We start from the raw sequence: 22,535 nt of genomic DNA on the forward strand, positions 1-22,535 counted from the left end.
AGCTTATATATTAAAGTTTGTGTGTAAAAAAATCTAATAAATTATATGCGGTTTTGGATGGTGCCACTTTAAACACGAAGGAATTAAGCAGCATTTTCAACATATTTTACTTTTGATATAAAAAAGGTAAAAATGATGTTTCAGTCAAAATGAAATTAACCAATGTGTATGGAAATGACGTGTAGATAGTACGACAGTTCCAGAACTGGTTTGCTAAATTTTATTACGGGTATTCTAATGTCAAAACGCACCAGGTTCAAGAAAAACGGTTGAAGCTGATAAAGACACGAAAAAAAGCAAACAAGCAAATAACAATATGTGAGATCATATTGGGTTTAAATGTATCAAATTCAACACTTCATGATCACTTAAGAGGTCTGGAATTTTACTCAAAACTCAATGTATGGTTCTCAGAGAGATGTCTGCAATTCGCATCTGAAGGGCCATGAAAATGATCAGTTTTTGGAGCAAATTGTTACTAGGAATGTAAAATGGGTTGTAAAGAATATAATACACTTGATTGCTCATGCACAAAAAGGGAAGAACCTGCTCAAAAGAGTTGTATGTTTGAAGAGATTTTAAAAAAGTTGTTTATTTTTCAGCTTTCCAAGGATAACATAACGGTTAATTCAGATGCCTAATGTCATTAGCTGGATAAACTAGATGATGTACTTCAATGGAAAAGGTCCAGAATTAACCAACAAGACATAACAAAGACCTCATATAAGTTTGGTCAATTGTCAAAAGCTTTTACAGCTTGAATAGGACACAATGCCACATCTATCACATTCTCCAGATTTGGTATCAACGGACAATTTTTGTTCTGGTCACTAAAAAAAATTTTTAGGCGGTAAAATCTTTACCTCAAATGAGGAGGTTGAAAAGCACTTTGATCAGTTTTTTGCCAATATTGACAAAAAATGTATGATCCCAAAATTATACTACTATCAGAAATTTAGCAAAAGATATCCAATCAAAACGAACAGTACATAATTATTAAAGTATAAGTTTATTTATACAAAAATGACTTGCCAAAATATCTATAAAAAACAAAGTTGCTTTCCGAACAACCCAATATGTTTAATTAAATAGGTTAATATGCCAATACTCTTTTAATCTCGCACAATCAAAATACTTAGCAATTCATTTTCCTTACCGGTACAACAGAAGAAGTTTCTATAGCAGGATCTGGATGGTTGATTGATCATTGGAATTGCAATTGCTTGTGATTGAACTACATTTGAAGAATCTAATGCATTCACTACATCATTCATTTCTACATTCATACTTGAATTATCATGGTTGGGTTGTTGAGTACTTAATTGAGCTAATTTCTGTGTTAAGGCCATCGTTCCTCCTTCAGCTACAGTAATTATTGCCCAAATTGTATCTACAAATATAATAAATGTTGATTCCACCTTATAAACATACAACTAGAAGAATGAAAAACAAAAGTTACTTGGGACATCTGTTACTACTTACCTTAAAATATATATTTATATAAAATTCATATAATGAAATGATCTATTATCGACAAATTTTGAAAATAAAGAAAATTTCTCAGAACATTGTCTTTTAGTGACAAAAACATTCTAATTACAAGTAAAAGTTAAACAAATTAGTGAGCTTCCACTTCAACATTTAAAGGACATTTGGAGATTATAATGAAAATACAATCAATTCTCTAACACAATAAGCAACAAGTTAGAGTTTGAAACTAAAACTTAAAATAACATAAACATAAAATCATATTTGAATTGTTTACCACCAAAATAACTCCCACCACTAGTCATCATTCTCCATTTAGTCTGATGTACACCTGGTTCAGAAGGACTGACCATTTCAATTGTAATATGCCATACTTGACCAGGAACTAATGCAGGCATTGAATATCTAAAGCAAATTTATTATGTATTATTTTATTCAATTATAAGTTTATGCAGTAACCTCTTTAAAAACTCCATTTGTGTTGTGGTACCAATCATTTGTAGAACACAATCTCGCGGCCAAGCTTCATCACCATTGTTTTGAATTCTCCACGTTTTAATAAAACTGAAATAGAGAATTACAAAGTTTATTGCATTTGTTTAGTTAATTCAATAAAAAACAGTTGCATTAAATTTTAGAGATTATGAAAAAATCATGTATAAACAATAAAGCAAAGATTACACTGAACAATGTTGATTGAAAACAATTTTATATAAATTTTGTAATTGTGGGCATTGCTTAGAAATTTGATTCATATCATATGTTTATACTTAAGCAAAATGTGTAAAATTTTATTAAATAACATATAAGTAAGTAACATACTTAATTATTAAGATAAAATAAAATTTAAACCAATGCTATAGTAATATCTCAAACAATAACATTTGTATAATCTTAAGATTTAATCTCTAATTTTATGACATTTTACATATTACATAAGAAAAACTGCTATAGTAATATCTCAAACAATAACATTTGTATAATCTTAAGATTTAATCTCTAATTTTATGACATTTTACATATTACATAAGAAAAACAATTATATAACATCACAATGTAAATCAAACATAAATATTTAGAAATTATGATATCTATTTATGATTCTAACCTTCGTTGTTCTTCCTCATTTGCTATTTTTCTATGCAGGATAAGAATTCACTTAGTTGCAAAGTTTTTTTTTTCAATAAACTGATCTACATAAAAAAGTATATTCCTATATTATTTAGTAAGAATCAAGTAGGATATATAAAACTAATTTTCTGTAAAATATACCCAAAATAGGTTGTGACAAATCTATATAAAAACTTATTAAGTTGCCTCAGGATACAAAAGAATTCAAGATTTTCATGATGTCTATGACTTGATGAAAATGTATGTAAGGTTTTTACCAATTGTGTTTTTCTCAACATCTCAAAGTGTTCAACTATTATTACACAACTGCTATACACTATAATATTAATAAAAAATAATTTTTCTATATAGATTATACCTCGTATTAGGAGTGATACATTCGCCTTCGCCAACTGTTACATCAGCTAATAATATCATCGATGGTACCTTAGCAGGTGTTTCACAATCCAAATAAGAACCAATAGCTGCTTGCAAGTTCCTATATGAAAGTTAAGGTAACATGTATTTGACTTATAACCCATTACATTATATTCATATATATAAATAAACAACTAAAACAACATCGACCTACCAGTTGCTCATGTCTAGAAAAAATCTTGCTGTAGACTCATTTAAATTATTCCCCAAAATCTTTTGTAATTGGCTGACGAGCTCATCATGATCAGTAGTACCCAGACAGCTGAATTGTTGAAGAAGACTTTGTTCCAAATCATTTGCACTTTGCAGATTTTGATCCAACGGTCCATTGTCAAAATCCATGGTCGAATAAAATTGCCAGATAATTTTAAATAATAAATAAAAAAAAAAAAACTCATTCAATTACTAAACCTATTGTTATCAAACATATTTTTTTTGTTGCAATGTAATATTTTGACAACCATCTGTATGACGACAAGTTGACAAAACTGCAATAGTGTTGCCAGAGCTAACATAAACATAGAATTTTTAAAGTATTACCAGATGAAAACGGCAGAATGATATCCATAGATAAAAGAAGAGTAAAATCATAGATAAGGAAATGGATGAGTATAATAATATCATAGATAAAAGAAAAGAATAATAACTTTGATATTACGCTGCCTTTTCTACTTTTAAGCAACTCATGTTTGTTTTAATATGGTGGCCAATAACATAAATATTTTAATTATGACTACATACCTCACTGAATCTATCCAACGAAGCAATTTATTTATTTTATAACTTACTTTCGAATTTTAACAAAAATTCACTTTCTTATTCATGCGCTTTCTTCACTTATTACTCTAAGATTGGTGACACAGAATAGCAAAGTTAAAATTAAATTAAAATCTGAATTACTTTCGATATACAATTTTTTGTTAATTTTTTAAAGCAAATTTGTCAATACAAGTAGAAAGTTTTTTGAATCATTCAAATCAGATGTTTAGTTCTCCCAAAAAATGCCATTTTTGCACATTTAGCTCTGTAACTTCGAAATGGTTGGACCAGCCTTTGCCAAAAACTAAACACTTCTCCCAATCATTCCAAATTGAATGTTTTTTGGATGATTCAAATCGGATACTCTGTTCTCTCAAACCTCGATTTTTATTTTCTGCATTCTTTGCTCCCTATCTCCGTAACGGCGGAACCTGCCTTTGCCAAAAATTAATCAGCACATCTCCCTATCAATAGGAATCAAATGTTTTTTTGACCATTCAAATCGGTTGATCCGTGCGCGCGAAAACGTAAACGAAAAAATGCAGACACACAAAAACCACACACACACATCCATTTTTTTGAGATATGCCAAAATGTTCATAAACCTTCAAAACGTGAAGATATGCAAAAATTTTCATTTTCGATTTTCGACCCATTATGTGAAAACTAAATGTAAACTAGTGGTGTATGGCATCGTGCCTTAAGGGGTTAGGGGTACTTGGAGTTACGAAAAAATGAGAATTTTCAGTATTGTTTTTTGTTATTAGACTTTTTTTTCACAAAAATTTTAATACGGCATCATTATACAATGTTTTGACTTGAAAGTAACAAAAATTTCAGAAAAAAAAATTAATATTCCCAAAGTTATAGCTGTTTTTGATGACCATGTTCAAAAAAACGGTCCTGGCGGTGACCATCATAACTCCTTAGAGATTCCTAAATCAATCAAATAAAAAAAAAATAGTTTTATAAATAGATAATCCTGGGCCTGATCAAAGGTTTTCTTTTTTGCAAAAATTAACAAAATGGCAGCATCAGAAATAAAATTTCTAGATTTTTGGGTAAAAAATCAACAGTCAATTGGTCTTAAAAAATTTAATTTTAGAAAAATAAAAATCCTTCGATCAGGCCCGAGTTTATTTTGTATTCTAAAAGCTGTATAAATTTCATTAAAGTTTACTAAGCGGTTTTTTGAGTTACAGTGGTCACCGGTTCAAAAACATAGTTTTGAGAAAAACGCGTTTAAAGTTTCACATTGGATTTACGCACAAAATTCAAATTATTGAATTACTTAAACCGAGTCATCTATTTCTGGGTCATATCAATCATTGTGCAAGTTTCCAAAATTTTCATTTGCTGATGCCTACGAGCATTCTAGCCTCCTGAGTGTTCTCGTTGGCGCGCTGATCTGCCACTTTCACACGTGCAGCATCCCATTTAGCAGCATACCAATGGGAATATATCCACAATTAGGTACTAGGCATTCATAATCAATAATATGATTATGTATATGTATTCGGCAATTTCTACGATAGTAGAACTAGTATTCACGGTTTTTAGGCATGATTTTTTTACACTAGTTGGCTGAAGCTTTTAAGTTTTTTGATTATGGATTCAATCTTGAACTACACATCTTGAAGGTAATTATCATTGCTCAGATCGTCGTAAATCAGTTTAAAAGCTTTTAAAACATCAGGAGGTGAGGGAGAATAATCTTGAGTATAAGTATCGAGCTCTCCACTTGCGTCAACGCGCTGGTAATAGTCCAATAACTCGAAAAGTAAACATCGGATCAACTTGAAATTTTCAGAGAACATTTCAAGATATTACACTTAATGAAAATGCAAAAAACTAAAAAATCGATTTTTCAAAAATCCAAGTACCCCTAACCCCTTAAGGCAAATTGCTTTTTAAATACTAGAAAAAAAATAAATTAGTAAATTTAATCGACGAAAGGTCACATCGGCTCACATACACACATACAAGCAAACATACTTTTCTAAATTTGGTCTCAAACGATTAAGAATGTGTTATAATGCCATGACAACATAATACAAGCAAGTCGGATTTTTTCATAAAAACACTATTTTGAGAAGCTAAAAATTTAATTTTGATATTTTTCTATCAAAAAAAAAAAAATATATATATATTTGAAGGCGGCCAAATATACTTGCACGCGGGTACACTTTTGATAATTTGCATATATGTAATTTAAGAAAATAAGAGTTCCAAACATATTTCTTTCTATTTTTATATAAAAGTATCTATTATATAATATATATTATATATATTATAATATTATAATTTAACCCTTGTAGCTATAGACTGTATTAATCACTGATTTGTTGATATAATTTATGTATTTGTTGCAGTTCTTGTAAGAAAATTATTGATTATTTATTACATATGTTGTTAAGCGGACTTTAATTTTAGAAGCGAGAAAAATAAGTCTCATCAAACTCTCCGCTACCCCCTCTGCACAATGCCATGAAGATTGCTGCTTCTTGGCAATATAATAAAATGAAAATACGTCCGAATAATATAGCATCATATTCTGCTTTTCTAATATTTCTTTAATAATTCTATTAATAATATTGAAACGCCTCTTTGATTGTAGTCCGGAGTATTTTCTAATGTTCCTCTTGGATACGAACATCTCACAAAAAGCAATAAAATTTTTGATATTATTTATTATAAACGTATAAGTAGCATTTTATAACAGACATGATATAAAATATACAAATATTTATTCTAAACACTCTTTATCAGCATCATCTTTAGATAAATACATCGGTTTCATTAAGTTCTTGAATTTATCAAATTCGCACAATTCATCGCAGCCTCTGAGTTTTAAAATATTTTTATCCGAAATTGGTTGACTTGGATTATTACTATAGTGTAGCTAAAATTAAATAAATTTGTATGTAATTGACCATTTATACCATACGTTGGATTGTGTTAACCTATAGGATTCAAAAAACTTTTTGTCAACAACATTCACTAATATTTTGTTTATCAATTATTCATAGACCAATTAATGAATATAGATGCATTAACTTTAATTTTTGTTATTTTAATAAATAATTGAAAAAATCTATTAGAGTGCCTATTCGGATAATAAAGTACTTCCATGATTGAAAATATCATCTTCGATGTATTTTTTTCAAAATTTCTAACAAAATTCACCTTGTTTTGTATGTAGTTAATTCTTCCATGATTATAGTTAGTATATAGTTAATTATTCCATGAGTATATTATAACGCTATACATTTTTGATATAGAAAATTTAAGAAAAATATTTGTTCACGCGTGAGCAGCATAATTAATATTCAATCGCGATTAGTTATAATATAACAGTTAATGAGTCAATTTGGATCCATTATTTTTAAATAAATATCGTTTAAAATAAATATTGATTAGTTAATTTTAGCATTAGTATGTAAATATCCGTGAAGAATCTTGCGATAAACATTGATGAACTGGATTTAATTAATATATTTTCATTAATTATCACAATTAATATATGATGAAATATGACTTAATTCCCATCAATCTATAATGAATGACTTACCCTGATATGATATGTCTGCTCTTCGACTTTCTGGTAAACTTCTGTAATAAACATTGAACCAGCTTCTGGATGCGGAAGTAAATTTTCACTGTGATATCCTTCATCGCCGCCCATTGCAGACATAATAGATTTCAGAAATGGTGGTGTTGTTCCAAATAATACCATCTTTTTACCATCGGGAGTTTCGCCCTTCGTTCTCAAGTGATCAACATCGTCCAGTAAATGAGATACGTACCTACCTGTTAATAAGAAATGAAAGAAATTATATTAATATATTATATATTATTATAATTATATATGCCCAAAAATATATGCACATTAGTGATTTGTCCATTGATTTCCTATTTCAATCAGACATAGATATTTCTGCTTATTGCATTTCTAATTTTTAAAGACTTGTAGATTATTACCTGCCGAAAGCCTTTTCAAAGATGTAATTGAGAATGCAGTTTCATAAACTTTTCTTGACATAGTTTTAATAACTTCTCCTTCACCTTTGCATGTTGGTAGCGCACCATTTTGGTCATTATACTTAAAAATATGCATTAATATTAATTATTTTATTAAAATTTATAATATTATTATAAACATGCATGCATATATATTTAAATACTTATATTAATAGTTATGTATGCAATGTGATTATTTTAGTATAAATTATTTCTAGACTATGTTCTGTAGATAATATGCCACCATATCAACAACTTTATTATAACCATGGATGAAATTATTTAAACTAGGTGTACTTGGCATATTGCATTGAGGCAAGTTTCAAAAACTTCTATGATTTTCATAATTAAACCACTTTTTGTAGTCCTATAATATTTAAGGATATTTGTTTAGGGTTTAATCAAAATCTTCAAGATTTTTTTTTCAACATTTATGGGCCGATTCTGCCGCATAACAAATCAATGTTATGGCAAGGCCATGTTACGTTACAACTTTTATAGATAATGCTACTGAATCATACTGAATACTGTCAAAATGTGATGTATTTGCTATTCATTCAGGCGTTTTACACATAAACTGCAACATCACTCGTATGTTATGAAGCTGTGTCAGAAAGACCCTGCTATCTAAGATCGTTTTTTTGACATTTGTGCGGTTTCTAGATTTGGGTTTTTCTATCTGACAACCTGAGAAAGACGCTTGACTGCACAGCAACCACATGGCTTTTGTCAATATTTAGAACAAATTTGTATGAAAAGTTCTTCATAACATAGCCTTGGCAGGAAGAAACCAACCAACCAATATTTATAGAAAACAAATCAACACGATTTCCAGCTGATGATAGATATTTTTTGACCAGCATATACATTTTTAAAATTGATGCCTGAGTTTTGGCGAGAACATTGAACGAAAATTTTGGATTTATCTGCTCAGAAGAAATGACTCCGCCGATCAACGTGAAAAACTAAGCTACTTAAGTAGTCATTTTCTGTAAAGAGTCATTTCTTTTGAGCAGATAAATATAAATCCAATTGAGAACTGTCAAGTTTCATAGAAAGGACTTTAATTTTTTTGAGAGGTCAAAAAAGGTAAAAATTTAGCTCACAAACAAGCATACTTTTTTTACTTTGATTTTTAATTTAACTTTTAATCATGATTCAAAATGACTTGGCGAAAACAAACTCCTTTTGGAAAGTTAAAAATATGCGAAATTATTAGATATGTATAACTGCCTGAGGAAGTATATAGATTAAAACCGGTAAACTATAGTTATATTATATAAGTTAAAGAACATTATTATATTAGAAGTTAAAGAACATGCATTATTATCATTGGGCATGGTTATCTCGTTTTCTAAAAACTATTACCAATTCAAAAATTACTTTATAAAAAAACGTGTTTACGCAATCTAAAATGCTAACGTATATTTGCAAGTAACAAATCTTGTAATTAGTTTTACTCACCTTTGACAAATCATGAAGAAAACCTAGTTTTTCTGGATCATCCTTAAACTGTGGGAAGCGATTCATCACATTCTTAAGATGATCTCTGAATTCGGACATAATGTTATCATGAGTTCCGAACAGATTTTTGAACTTTTTGTAAAATGCCGGACATGCATCAGGATTATGCACACGTGTTATCTGTAAAATAATAAATAGGAATAAATAACACACACACATATATATATATATATATATATATATACATATATTATATTTTAATGATGCCTATAAATATTTTAAAATATGTTTTTTCTCATATAATTTACTTACGTCATTTATCAATGAGTGTTTAACTGGTGGAAGTAAATCTTCGCTTGGAGCATGTATTCTCAGATCAGTGCAAAAAGGCTGAAATAATTATTATTCGTCATTTTTTAATTATTTTATTCATTGATGACAATAATACATACCTTGCCTTTTATAGCGTTTAAAGCAGACAACACATGACTTTGCGTAACATTGAAATTATGTGGATTTCTCAACTCAATCAAATGAGGATGAAGAGGTTGTTCATAACTCTTCAAAAATGGTGCATATCTTTGTTGCAAAAGATTTCCATTTTCATGTGCCAATTTCATATCATTCTCCTGGAATATTAGAAAAAAATTAATAAAACACTTGAAGATAATAATAAAAATAAAATTAGATTGGATATATACTATTTTTATATTTTGCCCTACAAAAGATTCTTACCAAATGCATTGGTCCAATTACTCCTGCTGGATGGAAACGTATAGTAATATTTGGTATGTGCCATTGTTGAGGGTTGCTTAATGTGTTAGGTCCACCACCCAAAGCCTTGGATAATTTGTTTGATAATTATTATATTCACAGTGTCAAATGTCTTTTATATAAAATACGATATGTAACCGATTACAATGAAAGCAGTAAAATTAATTATTTTCCACAGAAAGTATATTAAGATTATTGTCACTCACATTAACCAGCAAGCAACAAATATTTTATAAATATATGAAAATACAGAGTATGAATATACTAGATTATATTACATTCTTATGTGATATTAACTCTGTGGGGACGGCTGTCCACCTGAGTAGACAAACATACTATGTGGGGCACAGGATATTTTTATAAACAATGACTCAGTCAAACTGACTAGGAGGAAGGCGGCGAACAACATTTTATTGTAAAACATGCCAAAATTCAACCAGCTATGCATTTTGGAAATTGTTTTAAACGTCACCATCCTTTATAAAAAGATCAAGAATAAAAAAACCCTTTCGACTCGGATGCCGCCGCTCTGGCGGCATGATATGTTTTACCGTTAAGCTCGAATGCCGCCGCTCCGGCGGCAAATCGTGTCGGCGACGACTCGTCGCAAACTAAACTTACATTTAATTTTTTTTTATCTTTTAAAAATTAATTTACTATTACATTCATTTATTGATAGATTTATTAATTTTAAAAATAAATATTTAACAAAATTAATTTATTAGCTCATGATCCCCATAATTCTAATAAAGATCTGTGAAGAAATGATTTTTTAAACAATATAAAATGGTTTTGAGTGCAATTTTTTTTAATTTTCAAAATTTTCTATTTTATTATCATAATAACTATATTTAAAAGCAATATAACTACATTTTGAAAAAATCCGATACAAAAAAAAAATCCGAGTTGAGAGATAAGTATAGCACTATAATATTCCGAGCGTAGCGTACCGACTGGCAGTCCGACTCCCGAGTCGAAAGTGTTAATATCATAAATGTATCTCCTTCAATGACCACAAATTTTTATCAAACAAATTGCATAACATACACAATGAAATCAAGTTTACAGCAGGTACAGTAGATTGTTTTGAAATCGGTGCCGTAAGTGTTAAGTACAAAATCCAATCCGATCCAAAACATTGATAGTGATCCTTGTTAAATTTTAAAACATTTGGGTTTTTTAATATAGAAAATTTCAAAAACTATGAAAAAAATAGAGATTTTGAAATAGCTAAACGAATTTGCTACATTTTCTGTTTTAAATTTAAAAAAAAATGTAAATGATAAAATTATATTTGTAGCTTTGAATTTCAATCAGCTTTTCCTACAAACTTAATTTCTGCCTCTGGAATAGCTTTAAAGCTTTTGAAAAAAATATGATGCTTGCTTGTTTTATAAAAAATATGATTCAACTATTATTGAAGTTAAGTGTTAATTACAAAGAAATTGATTAACCAATTTTTGCAAATCATTAATTAATGCAAATGTGAATTGATAATATGATGTTTTTTCTTGAGTACGTTTCGAAAATGTGTAAACTTTTTAAGATATATTTATTTTCAATTATTATTAAAAAACAATCAGGCATATCAATGCAAAAGAATTTGTTTTTTGCATAATTTTAGAGGTGGGCTCTAAATCGTTTATATCATTCTGTATAAATCTCAACATATGATATTCAAAATGGCAAATAATTTTTTTTTTATTATTTCGGCAATATTACTATGATATTGTAATTGAATCCTATTGATTTTTTTTTTTCAAATACATTTTATAAAACAAATATACATATTATTAAATCGTTATAAAAGTTATATTGTATTTGAATCTCATGAATTGTAGTCATTTCGCTATATTCCAAATCTGATATTTAATAATTGTAAATACTCACAACATGAATAAGTTTAAGTTGGTGTCCAGGAGGTCCATTAAAACTTCCCAAAGGAATTCTAATTAAGGTGTAACTTTTAGCCACCGATGCCAGGGCGCATAAAAACACAAATTGTAACATATTTATATTTTGTATATTCGACTCATTAGTTAGACTATTTTATTGATATTGCATTCGAGAATTACGTATGAAGCAAATTTATAGATTTTGCATTTCAAAATTAATACATCAATAACCATTGTCAATAAGCTACAATTACGCGATGATCACATAATTATAATTGAAAATATTACGAAATAACTTATATATGCGCAAATTGATGTTTTCTGAAATAAGTAAATAATTGGAATACAAAATTGAAATACATGCACAATGTGTATTGCAAATATAAATAGATAACTTGTTCAAGACCAATATCCTCACTACTGCATAAAATTTGAGTATTGCTTTTGTGCCACTGCCAATTTAGGATATTTAAAGATACTAATAATAAAATTTATATATAAATATATAGGCATTTTTCAAATAATCATAACAAGAAATAATATATACCAATAAGTAGTTAAAACATACTGCCATTTAAAATTTTTATTTTGTATTTTTAAAACGTAATTCTAAATCATTAATGTATATCAATAAATACATTTTTTTGTTAATTTGTTTTATTTTTATATCAATATATAGAAGAGATGTAATATATATATATATATATATATATATATATATATATTAGGGTGGTCCTTAAAATGGTCATTTTTGAATTTTCTTGCTTCCAGGGGCTCAGATGATTCCAAATTGATAAAAAACAATTCTCTGAAAGTTTTAGCTCCTAATATTAACGTTTAGATAGAGCGCAATTCAATCAAACTTCGTATGGAAAGAGCATGGAAAAAATTTTGAAAATTAAAAAAAATGGGGCAAGGAAATCCCCTGGGAGCAAGAAAATTCGAAAATGACCATTATAAGGACCACCCTTATATATATATATATATATATATATATATATATATATGTGTGTGTGTATGTATGTATAATTGTATATATATGAACATATACATATTATATATGTGTGTGCGTTTTTAAAAGTTCGCGAACGTCCACAATCATATTGTGAAAAAAAAAAAATTAAAATTTTGTAATTTAATTAATTTCGAAACACATCTGCTATAAATAAATATAACAATTTTCACAATGTATTTTTAATAAATACAATGTTTATTATAAACAGCAATTTTTCAAATAAAATATTAAATTTAATTATCATGCTAATATATTGCTATCATCATGTGTTCAATAAAGGTGAATTACCTGAACAGAATTTAATTGGTATGAGATAAGATGTTAATTCGAGCTAATTTAAATAAATCACGGATTTAAATCATTCGGACTACCTAATTCAATATTTCAGGCCTAGGGAGTATCCTTGAACCCTGACGCATCGCGATGTTATCCTATTGACGATAGGTAATAAATCTTCTATAAAGCAGGCATGGAAAACTACTTATGACAATGATTTGAACACTACTAGTTAGAATAATATTAAAAAATTTAAGTAATAATTTTCTACACCACATGTCATTAGAATTCGTCACAAAAGTAGATCTTGTAATAATTGTTGCCAATACAAAGTTCAATCAAAAGATACCTCGACCGATCCCACAATGAAAAATGATAAACAATAAAGATAAGGACACAAACACTTTTTGGCCAAAGTTTCACAAATTCATGATGTGGCATTTTGCCTCAGGACCAGTTTCAAAAACTTCTTGATATATTGCAATATATCAAGAAGTTTTTGCAACTTGAAGTTTAAAAAGTTGAAGTTGAACAGTGCAAGAATAATGATTCTTATAAGAAATCTCATAAAAATAGAGATCTAACTACTTTTCAAACTGTAACGAGATAATTTCAATATTATAACCCGACCCGTTGTTCCAAAGTTTCAATAAAACTATATAAAAAAAATCCTAACTTTAAATTTTGCACCATATAAGAGTTCATATAAAAATTATATGAACTCTTATATTGTGCAAAATTTCCATAAAACAATTAAAAAAATTCCTAACTTTGAATAATGAATTTTTATATAAACCCACATTACGCAAAGTTTAAATAAAATAATCAAAGAAATCTTAACTTCAATAAATCGTTTGCAAACTCTTACACCATGAAAAGTTTCAATAAAATAATAAAAAAGCAACATTTGGTACCTTGAGTATTATTATTACAATAAAAATTATGAATAATTAAATTTTTAAAAAAATTGGCGCAAATTCTAAATCTTTTTATTATATTTTACTATTTTCTTTTCACCACATAAGTATTCAGTATTGCTATAAAAATTGTAATAAATTAAAATTAATAAGTGCAATGCTCTTATTTATTAAAGAAAAGGAAAGAATTGGTAACATCCCTGTTATAAAAATGATATTTTTACTGTAAATTATAATGATTAATAATTTAATTAAAAATTATCTAAGCAAATTTAAAAATGTTTCTCATGATGCAAATATAACATTATCATAATTTGAGTAACTGAAATTGTTTACAAATGTAAAAAGAATTTCGCAAATTTCATAAAAATAACTAATTATCTTCCCGCAAAAACCGAAAATGAAATTTTTTCGATATCTTTACGTTTCAAGACCTTCTGAATATTTTGGCATACATTAGAAAGAATGGATGTGTGTGTCTATGCGTGTGAGGATACAATTTTTTGTCGACGATTTCAAGAACACAGGTCAACTGATTTGAATGATTCAAAAAACATTAGATTTAAATTGATAAGGAGACGTGCAAATTAGTTTTTGCCCAAGACAGGACCAGTCGGTTCGAATATACGGGACAAAAAGTGCTAAAAATGGTAAATCAATTTTTGAGAGAACGGAGCGTTCTAAATCGAAAAACATTATACTTGTATTGACAAAATGAAGAACTGATCAAATGAGAAGGCGGGTACAGGGGTTACGGAGATCCAATTAAAAAGTAACTAGCTGTAAGTGGAATTCTGTCTTGAGGCAATTATGGCATCGTAAATTGCTCAAGGCAAATTGCTGGAACTTCCCGTACCGTAACGAAATGTTCGAGGAATACTGAATGTTTTCAAATAGATTATTGGAAAAATGGAAAATTTTTTTTTTCCAAAATCAATTATTTTGTTAAGACAAGCAGAAAGTTCTTTGAATCATTTAAATCGGACGCTTAGTTCTCTCAAAAACTGCCATTTTTTACATATTTAGCTCCGTATCTTCGAAATGGCTGCGCCTGCCTTTGCCAAAAACTAATAAGCACTTCTCCCAATCATTACTAATTGAATGTTTTTTAGATCATTCAAATCGGATACTCCGTTCTCTCAAAAATTCGATTTCTATTTTCTGCACTCTTTGCTCCGTATCTCCAAAACGGCTGGACCTGCCTTTGCCAAAAACTAATCAGCTCTTTTCCCTATCAATAGGAATCGAATGTTTTTTGAACCATTTAAATCGGTTGATCCGTGCGCCCTAAAACGTGACTGGAAATTTGTATCCATACATACATACACACACACACACACACACATACACACACACACATACACACACACACACACGCACACATCCATTTTTTCTGAGGTATGCCAAAACGTTCAGAAGCCTTCAAAACGTCGAGAAATGTTAAAATTTTCAATTCCGATTTTCGGCCCATTACAATAACTTACCCTACGGGAAGTTAAAAAAAAATTAGCGATCAAAAATAATCATTAGAGATAAGCACATCAAATTGTTAGGGAATTTATAGAGATTTTAATAATAAGTACACATTTTGTTAATATTTCTGTGGGTTCCGTACCAAGATTTATAATGCGTAAACGTTAAACAGTAACACGGCGCTTATGCGATTCGAATCTTCGTCTCTAAAACAGCTGCGCAGCGCTATTGTTTTGAAAAAAGGTTTTCAAAAAAAAAAAAATGCAAAAAAAATCAAATTTTTCAAAAAATTTCAATTTTTTAAAATAAATTATATAATTAAACAAATTACATAATTCTCAAAAATCAAACTTTTTTAAAGTTTTCAAAACATTTCCAAGCTTTGAAAACTTTTCAATTACGGTACAGGAAGTTCAAGCAATTTGCCTTAAGGCACTATTAGTTTCTTAAATTATTAATTTGTCTAGCAGTGCTCCTCCACGTGAAGAGTTTCGAAGGGATGCCGTGTCATTAGCATGTTTGAATGTTGTGTAGTGTGTGTGGGGGGTCAAATCAATTACTCGACTTATATTATGAATAATATTGCATAACACGCTAGGGATAGTTCTTATGCTAAGGCGTTGATTAAAAATCAGCTATAAACATCGAGAATACTGGAATGTTCGTGCGAAATATACCTGATTGATCTGAATGATATGTGATTTATCGGAGAGGTGCGATACCATTTACAAAACATAATACATAAAATATTTTTTAACTTCCCGAAGAAGTTTATTAGTTCTATAAAATTTTGCAAGTAAATTCGACTTGCTAATTATACGTTTTCTCGAATTTTGTAAAGCATGCAAAAAATGCTGCCGCACGCCTTAGGGGGCGCCAAAACGAGTTTCGGAAATTAAATTTATAATATATTATTAACTTCCCGTAGGGTAAGTTATTGTAATGGGCCGAAAATCGGAATTGAAAATTTTTACATTTCTCGACGTTTTGAAGGTTTCTGAACATTTTGGCATACATCAGAAAAAATGGATGTGTGTGTGTGTATGTGTGTGTATGTATATATGGATACAAATTTCCAGTCACGTTTCCGGGCAAACGGATCAACCGATTTGAATGGTTCAAAAAGCATTCGATTCCTATCAATAGGGAAAAGAGCTGATTAGTTTTTGGCAAAGGCAGGTCCAGCCGTTTCGAGGATACGGAGCAAAGAGTGCAGAAAATAGAAATCGACTTTTTGAGAGAACGGAGTATCCGATTTGAATGATCTAAAAAACATTCAATTAGTAATGATTGGGAGAAGTGTTTATTAGTTTTTGGCAAAGGCAGGCCCAGCCATTTCGAAGATACGGAGCTAAATATGTGAAAAATGGCAGTTTTTGATAGAACTAAGCGTCCGATTTGAATGATTCAAAGAACTTTCTGCTTGTCTTAACAAAATAATTGATTTTGGAAAAAAAAAATTTTTGTTTCAATTTTTTTTTTTTTTTTTTTAATTTTTTGTAAATCGAAAATAATTCAGATTTTATTTTTAATTCTGACTATAGTTCTAATATACTTTAAACAAATAATTTCAACTTTGCAATTCAGTTTATATAATTCTTATAAATATTAGATAATGTTACAATATATATAATAATCTATTTGAAAACATTCAGTATTCCTCGAACATTTCGTTACGGTACGGGAAGTTCCAGCAATTTGCCTTAAAGCACGATGCCACCCACCCCACTAGTTTATATTTTTTATGATTTATATAAAATCTAAAATACTTAATAAATTATAACAAACAATCTAACTTAACTAGGGATACGGAGACACAAAAAGCATATTTATTTTGCAATGTGATATCAGTAGAAACAATTAACCCATTAATAAATCTGCAAATTAGTAAATAACAGCTCTGTTCATTGCTTAATCTACTTATTCAATTTTTTCTTTGTTTGACGTTACTGTGAAATCAAAAAAGAAATTATCCAGTGTCCAATCTCGAGATTACGATCGTAAGCGCTAATCTGCGAAATATTAAATTAATTATTGGGCATTATTGACGAAAAATTGCGAGCCGATTTAGTTGAAACGGAACTTTTTAAAAAATATAAACAAATTATATTCTGGAAAATGAAGAATGGAGAGTCTGTGCTTAAAAAATGGCATGTTTATTCCGAGAAATTGAATTGTAACTTTTGTTTTTGTTGCAAATGTTTCTTATCTGATGAACTAAATGTTGAAGACATGCGTGGTTAGGGTTATGGAAATGTAACAAATATGAAAAATGGAAGCAAAATTTACTTTGGAACGAAAATCTTAAGGCTTTTTTTATACCTAGTGGTGTATATACTCTAAATTTAATAATTATTAACTATGCAGAAATAATACATATCAAATATAATTAGTTTTTTTCAATATAGTTCAAAAAATTACACACTTCTTTGCATTTTTTACTGATTTTTCGACAATACTTCTAAAATACGTTAACAATTGATCACAATCACAATTGAAACAATCTGATGCTCTGAATATAACGGAAAAGCAATGATGAGTACAATTCGGGTCTTACGATATCAATAAGGAGAAGTTTACGACGCAAATTTGGATATTGTAAATAATGAAAAATTGAATTAAATTAAAACTAAAAAATCCGACATGAAATACGAGCGTTATGATTGAAAATGAAAAGCTAGTTTTTTTAGCTCTCTTGGCATGATTTTGCTCGATAAAATAAATCGCATAATAAATAAGTACAATGTTTCAAAACCCTAATATTAATATTGCACGAAAATTTAAAAATATTTGATTATAATCAACCCGCGAATCGCCTCGATTTCCACAAAAAAAATTCAAATCAATGTATTTTATACGCTTATAGATTATATCTAATTTTTTGTGTACAAAATCCAGAATAATCAAAAATTAATTTTAAAATAATTTGTTTTTAAAAAATATTTATATAATTTTAATGATGAACTGTTAAGTTAAAATTAATAGGAGGGGGGGGGAAGGCGTTAGAAAAAAAAGTTGCATCCGGGCGCTAAGTACCCCAGGACCGGCCCTGTATATATGAAAAAAAAAGATTTTTATTTTATTTTATTATTTCAACTTTTCTTTGAAACCACTGCACCGTTTTGATTATTTGCTCATCAGGCAATCAATGACTGCACCTGAGGTGATTAGTTTTGCGAGACGATTGGCCGAACTATTTCTTGAGAATAAAAATTTTTGTTCATGCTTTCCAAATCAAATGTTTCTTCACAATTAAATGTTAGAATTTCATTTTTAATTTTTTTACGTTTTTAATAAAACTTAACACGTAACTATAAAGTTCGTGGTATAAAAGAACATACCAAAATATTATATTATAAAAAGTTGTTGAAAAAAAATTAAAATTATGAAATGAAAGTTCCAAATTATGAAGCATATGTTGGCGCACTTTATTCAAAACAATTGATAATATTATATTAATTAACTATTATAAATAATAATTAATATTACATGTTCGTTCTAAAGATTTCAGTTGAAATTATTATCGACTAGTTTTTAATAAAAGCGAAAGTAATTCCTTTTCCTCCTACTATTTTACTAATTTGTCCTACTGAGTAGCACGAACTCTATGCTACTTTTTTATTAACAGTTGAAAATTTTATCTAAATAACTAAATCTCAATACTTAATAAGTCGATTATTTACACCTATCGAGAAGTCCATGCAACTCGCATTGATATTTTAAAAAAAATTTCATTCAACTTTTGACTTTTTTAATCCAGAATTTTGATGAAAAAATGAAAATTCGCAGTGATAGAGCCTATGGTCAAAGTGAACATCCTCAAAATATGAAGACTCACAGAAAGTGATGATAAAAATTATTTATAATAAGGAAAACACTATTTTTAATATTACTTGGATAAATTTTATTAAAATAATTAATTATGAATTATCAGTAAACATTATTTTTATAACAGATGTTTTTAGTTCTTATGTCTGAAATTGTCTTCTGATAAACAAGTGCTTGGATGAACTTATAATTTTAATTTATCACAATATAATAAAAAGATTTAATATTAAAATGTTTACATCAGATTTTTTTAAAATCTAAATATAAATATGAGCAGTAGTTTATAAAAATTTATAAATAAGTTTATATTTATTTCTGATACTTCAACAGAAATTTTATATAATAATCTTAATATGAATGCTGTAGTATCAAATATTCACGAAATTGATACAACAATAAAATATATATATTTTGAAGAATATAATGTACAATTTTCTCACAAACTATTTTGGTCTTCACTAAATTCTTTCCAAAACGAAATAAATTTATTATTCATGCCTGATATTGCTTCATGCAGCGCTGATAATCCATCCATGTTTCTTTGCCTCTCCTTTTTGTAGAAGTCGAGTTTTTCTTTCCTTAATTTCATACAATTTTCTTTTAATTCTATCAATTGCATTTTAGATTCATTCATTTTTACTGTAAGCTCATTTAGCATAATTTTCTGAGCATTTACTGTATAACATCTATTTTCAACTTCTTTACTAGTACTTTCCAGTTCTTTTTGCTTAAATTCCAACCGTTGATATATTTCGGAAATACTTTCTTCTAAGGCATTTATGTTTTGCATCACTGACTGATCTTCCAGCAAAAGTGTTCTGGTTTCTTGTTTCATATTTTCAATAAAGTCTTTTCTTTGCTGCTTTTTGTTCAAATGATCTTTGTATGAGTCATCACTTTTTGATAATTCTTCTTGTAGTGCTTCAGAACATGTTTGCAAAATACTAATTTTTTCTAATAAAGTTTGTTTAAGTTTTGTCAGATCATCAGTAACTTCAAGTGTTATTTGGAGAGATTCCTTATTAAAATCTAGATTAAGAAGCGTTAGATGCTCATATAACTTGCACATAAAAGATTTGTATGTAACCAAAACTTTATTTAACTCTGAATCCAATTGTAATAATTTTAAATCATATTCATAATTGTGTTCAGTATGTTTTTGCCGAAGTTCTTTATTATTATTTAGTTTTTCTATGTTTGCTACTATTTGGGATTTAATTACAGATTTTTGAAGCTTGTTCATTGGTTGATCACGTACTTGTGCTTGTAATCTTTTTTTTTCGTCAAGCAAGGTGTTATTTTTTTCAAGAATCTTATCTTTCTGTAATTTTAATTTTGCTAATTTGTCTGACAATATCTGCCTTTTCTCTTCTAATTCAATAAGATGTTGATGTTGTTGCATAAAGCATTCTCTTCCTTTTCTTAAATCTTCATACTGTTGCCGCTTTTCATCCAGTATTGCTTTGAAGTTGTGAATTTGAGCTCTTTTTTGAACCAATTTTGCCTCCATATCATTTACATTCTCAAGTAACGATGGACAACTAAGTTCAGTAACACATTTATCAACTAAAATCTCAACTTCGGAGTCATTACCCTCATTAAAGAGCTCATACATTTTGTAAATATAATCCATTTTGCAGAGCATTTGCTGATTTTGCTGTTCATTTGGTAAATAGCATGTGTTCGCTTCGAATAACTCTTCACATATTAATCTAAACCATGTTAGCAGTGCTAAAGCATGAGGCCACGAATGTCTGGTCATAGGTGCTAGTAAAATAGATTTTGATAATTGACCATTGTATTTGAATAATTTCATCATTTTCATCACTTCATCAATATAATTTGTCGGTGTGATTTTAATTCTATTTGCTGTCAGTAATGATGTGAAATGCTGAAGATAATTAACGAAATGAGAGATGGTCATTTGTCTTAATCCACCATTTGGCATAGTTAAGTCATTGTCAACCAAGTATTTTTGCAAAGCAGTTGTTTGTTCATTAATTTTCGATGCCTTTTCCTGATTTGGACGAATTGTACTTGGTGGCCTAGATTGTGATGGATGACGTACTGGTGTACGACAGGGTGTAGAGCAAAGGCTCAGAGCACTACGACTCCTACGTAATGGAAATGCTGATTGCTGTGGAACTGGAAGCACAGGTACTGCTTTGATTTTTGTGCACGATTTTGGTTCAGTGGACATAGATCGTTTTCTATTTCCATCATTGACGGGTATTTTACTTCTCCTAGTTCACAAAAAATAAAATCAGGGCAATGTAGATACAGGAATTTACTTTTATAAATACCTTGAATTCCGAGAGGAAAAGCTTTCATCGGTTCTCAGTTCAGACAGGCGTACAGGTATATTTGCCATGGCAGGACTTTCGACTAAATACAGTGCACATAATACAACTAATCACATATGCGAATGTGGACATTCGGTATAAAACATGCAAATGAATTACTTTAATGACAATATTAAGAACACCCGAAAAGATCGTTGAAAAGCGTTGAGCTTCATGACAGTTGCATAGAGATAACTCCCTAACCTAAATAGACAGACACTACACACTACAAACGTTTTCTGCGCTCATACCACACTATTCATACAAATTAGCTAGATGGCGCACAGAATAACGTTACGCGCTGTTACGAATGATAAATGATATATGAAATATCATATTAACATTGTAAAAAATCCAAAATCCAAAATGAATTGAAATTGAAATACTTTATATTGACGACATAAAAATATTAAAACATATATAAATCTTTTATATTTTATACATTGTTTAATATAATTGTTTTTATACAATTATTGTTTTTATTCGGCATGTTGAATTTTTAATTATGACTAATGTATATACTTATATACAAAATATAAATAAATTTTGATTTTTAACTTCCCGTAGGGTAAGTTATTGTAATGGGCCAAAAATCGGAATTGAAAATTTTTACATTTCTCGACGTTTTGAAGGTCTCTGAACATTTTGGTATACCTCAGAAAAAATGGATGTGAGTGTGTGTGTGTGTGTATGTATGTATGGATACAAATTTCCAGTCACGTTTTCGGGCGCACGG

General features: G+C 28.9%; 3 protein-coding genes across 3 annotated transcripts; all 3 read right to left on the minus strand.

Annotated features, from left to right (window-relative positions):
- Positions 1 to 1,112: 1,112 nt before the first annotated feature.
- On the minus strand, positions 1,113 to 3,467 carry LOC113385702 (uncharacterized protein C6orf106 homolog). Its single transcript, XM_026623541.1, is given in 4 exon segments — positions 1,113 to 1,390; positions 1,766 to 2,052; positions 2,978 to 3,097; positions 3,191 to 3,467. Coding segments are annotated over 4 exon segments (873 nt in total). The 5' UTR covers positions 3,379 to 3,467.
- Positions 3,468 to 6,541: 3,074 nt separating this feature from the next.
- LOC113385301 lies at positions 6,542 to 12,086 on the minus strand. Its single transcript, XM_026623143.1, has 8 exons — positions 11,944 to 12,086; positions 10,015 to 10,119; positions 9,732 to 9,908; positions 9,592 to 9,669; positions 9,280 to 9,459; positions 7,777 to 7,897; positions 7,367 to 7,605; positions 6,542 to 6,697 (listed from the first exon to the last, which is right to left on the minus strand). Exons 1-8 carry the CDS (start codon positions 12,061 to 12,063, stop codon positions 6,542 to 6,544), a joined length of 1,176 nt encoding a protein of 391 aa, XP_026478928.1. The 5' UTR covers positions 12,064 to 12,086.
- Positions 12,087 to 19,859: 7,773 nt separating this feature from the next.
- Positions 19,860 to 21,959, minus strand: LOC113385045 (probable kinetochore protein NDC80). The gene is made up of 2 exons (XM_026622848.1): positions 21,761 to 21,959; positions 19,860 to 21,700 (listed from the first exon to the last, which is right to left on the minus strand). The coding sequence occupies exons 1-2, from the start codon at positions 21,826 to 21,828 to the stop codon at positions 19,894 to 19,896; spliced, it is 1,875 nt and encodes a 624-aa protein (XP_026478633.1). The 5' UTR covers positions 21,829 to 21,959; the 3' UTR covers positions 19,860 to 19,893.
- Between the last annotated feature and the right edge of the window lie 576 nt (positions 21,960 to 22,535).

Source organism: Ctenocephalides felis, unplaced genomic scaffold, assembly GCF_003426905.1.
Source record: "Ctenocephalides felis isolate EL2017-DRISC unplaced genomic scaffold, ASM342690v1 CF-g0.4_SCAFFOLD_03571, whole genome shotgun sequence".
Lineage (NCBI taxonomy): Eukaryota > Metazoa > Arthropoda > Insecta > Siphonaptera > Pulicidae > Ctenocephalides > Ctenocephalides felis.

Coding starts and splice junctions, on each gene's coding strand:
- LOC113385301 (XM_026623143.1), bottom strand. CDS start 12,063: ATGTTACAATTTGTGTTTTTATGCGCCCTGGCATCGGTGGCTAAAAGT. Junction 10,120..11,943: donor AACTTAAACTTATTCATGTT/GTGAGTATTTAC, acceptor AAATTATCCAAG/GCTTTGGGTGGTGGACCTAA. Junction 9,460..9,591: donor AACACTCATTGATAAATGAC/GTAAGTAAATTA, acceptor ATTATTTTACAG/ATAACACGTGTGCATAATCC.
- LOC113385045 (XM_026622848.1), bottom strand. CDS start 21,828: ATGGCAAATATACCTGTACGCCTGTCTGAACTGAGAACCGATGAAAGC. Junction 21,701..21,760: donor TTTTCCTCTCGGAATTCAAG/GTATTTATAAAA, acceptor TTTGTGAACTAG/GAGAAGTAAAATACCCGTCA.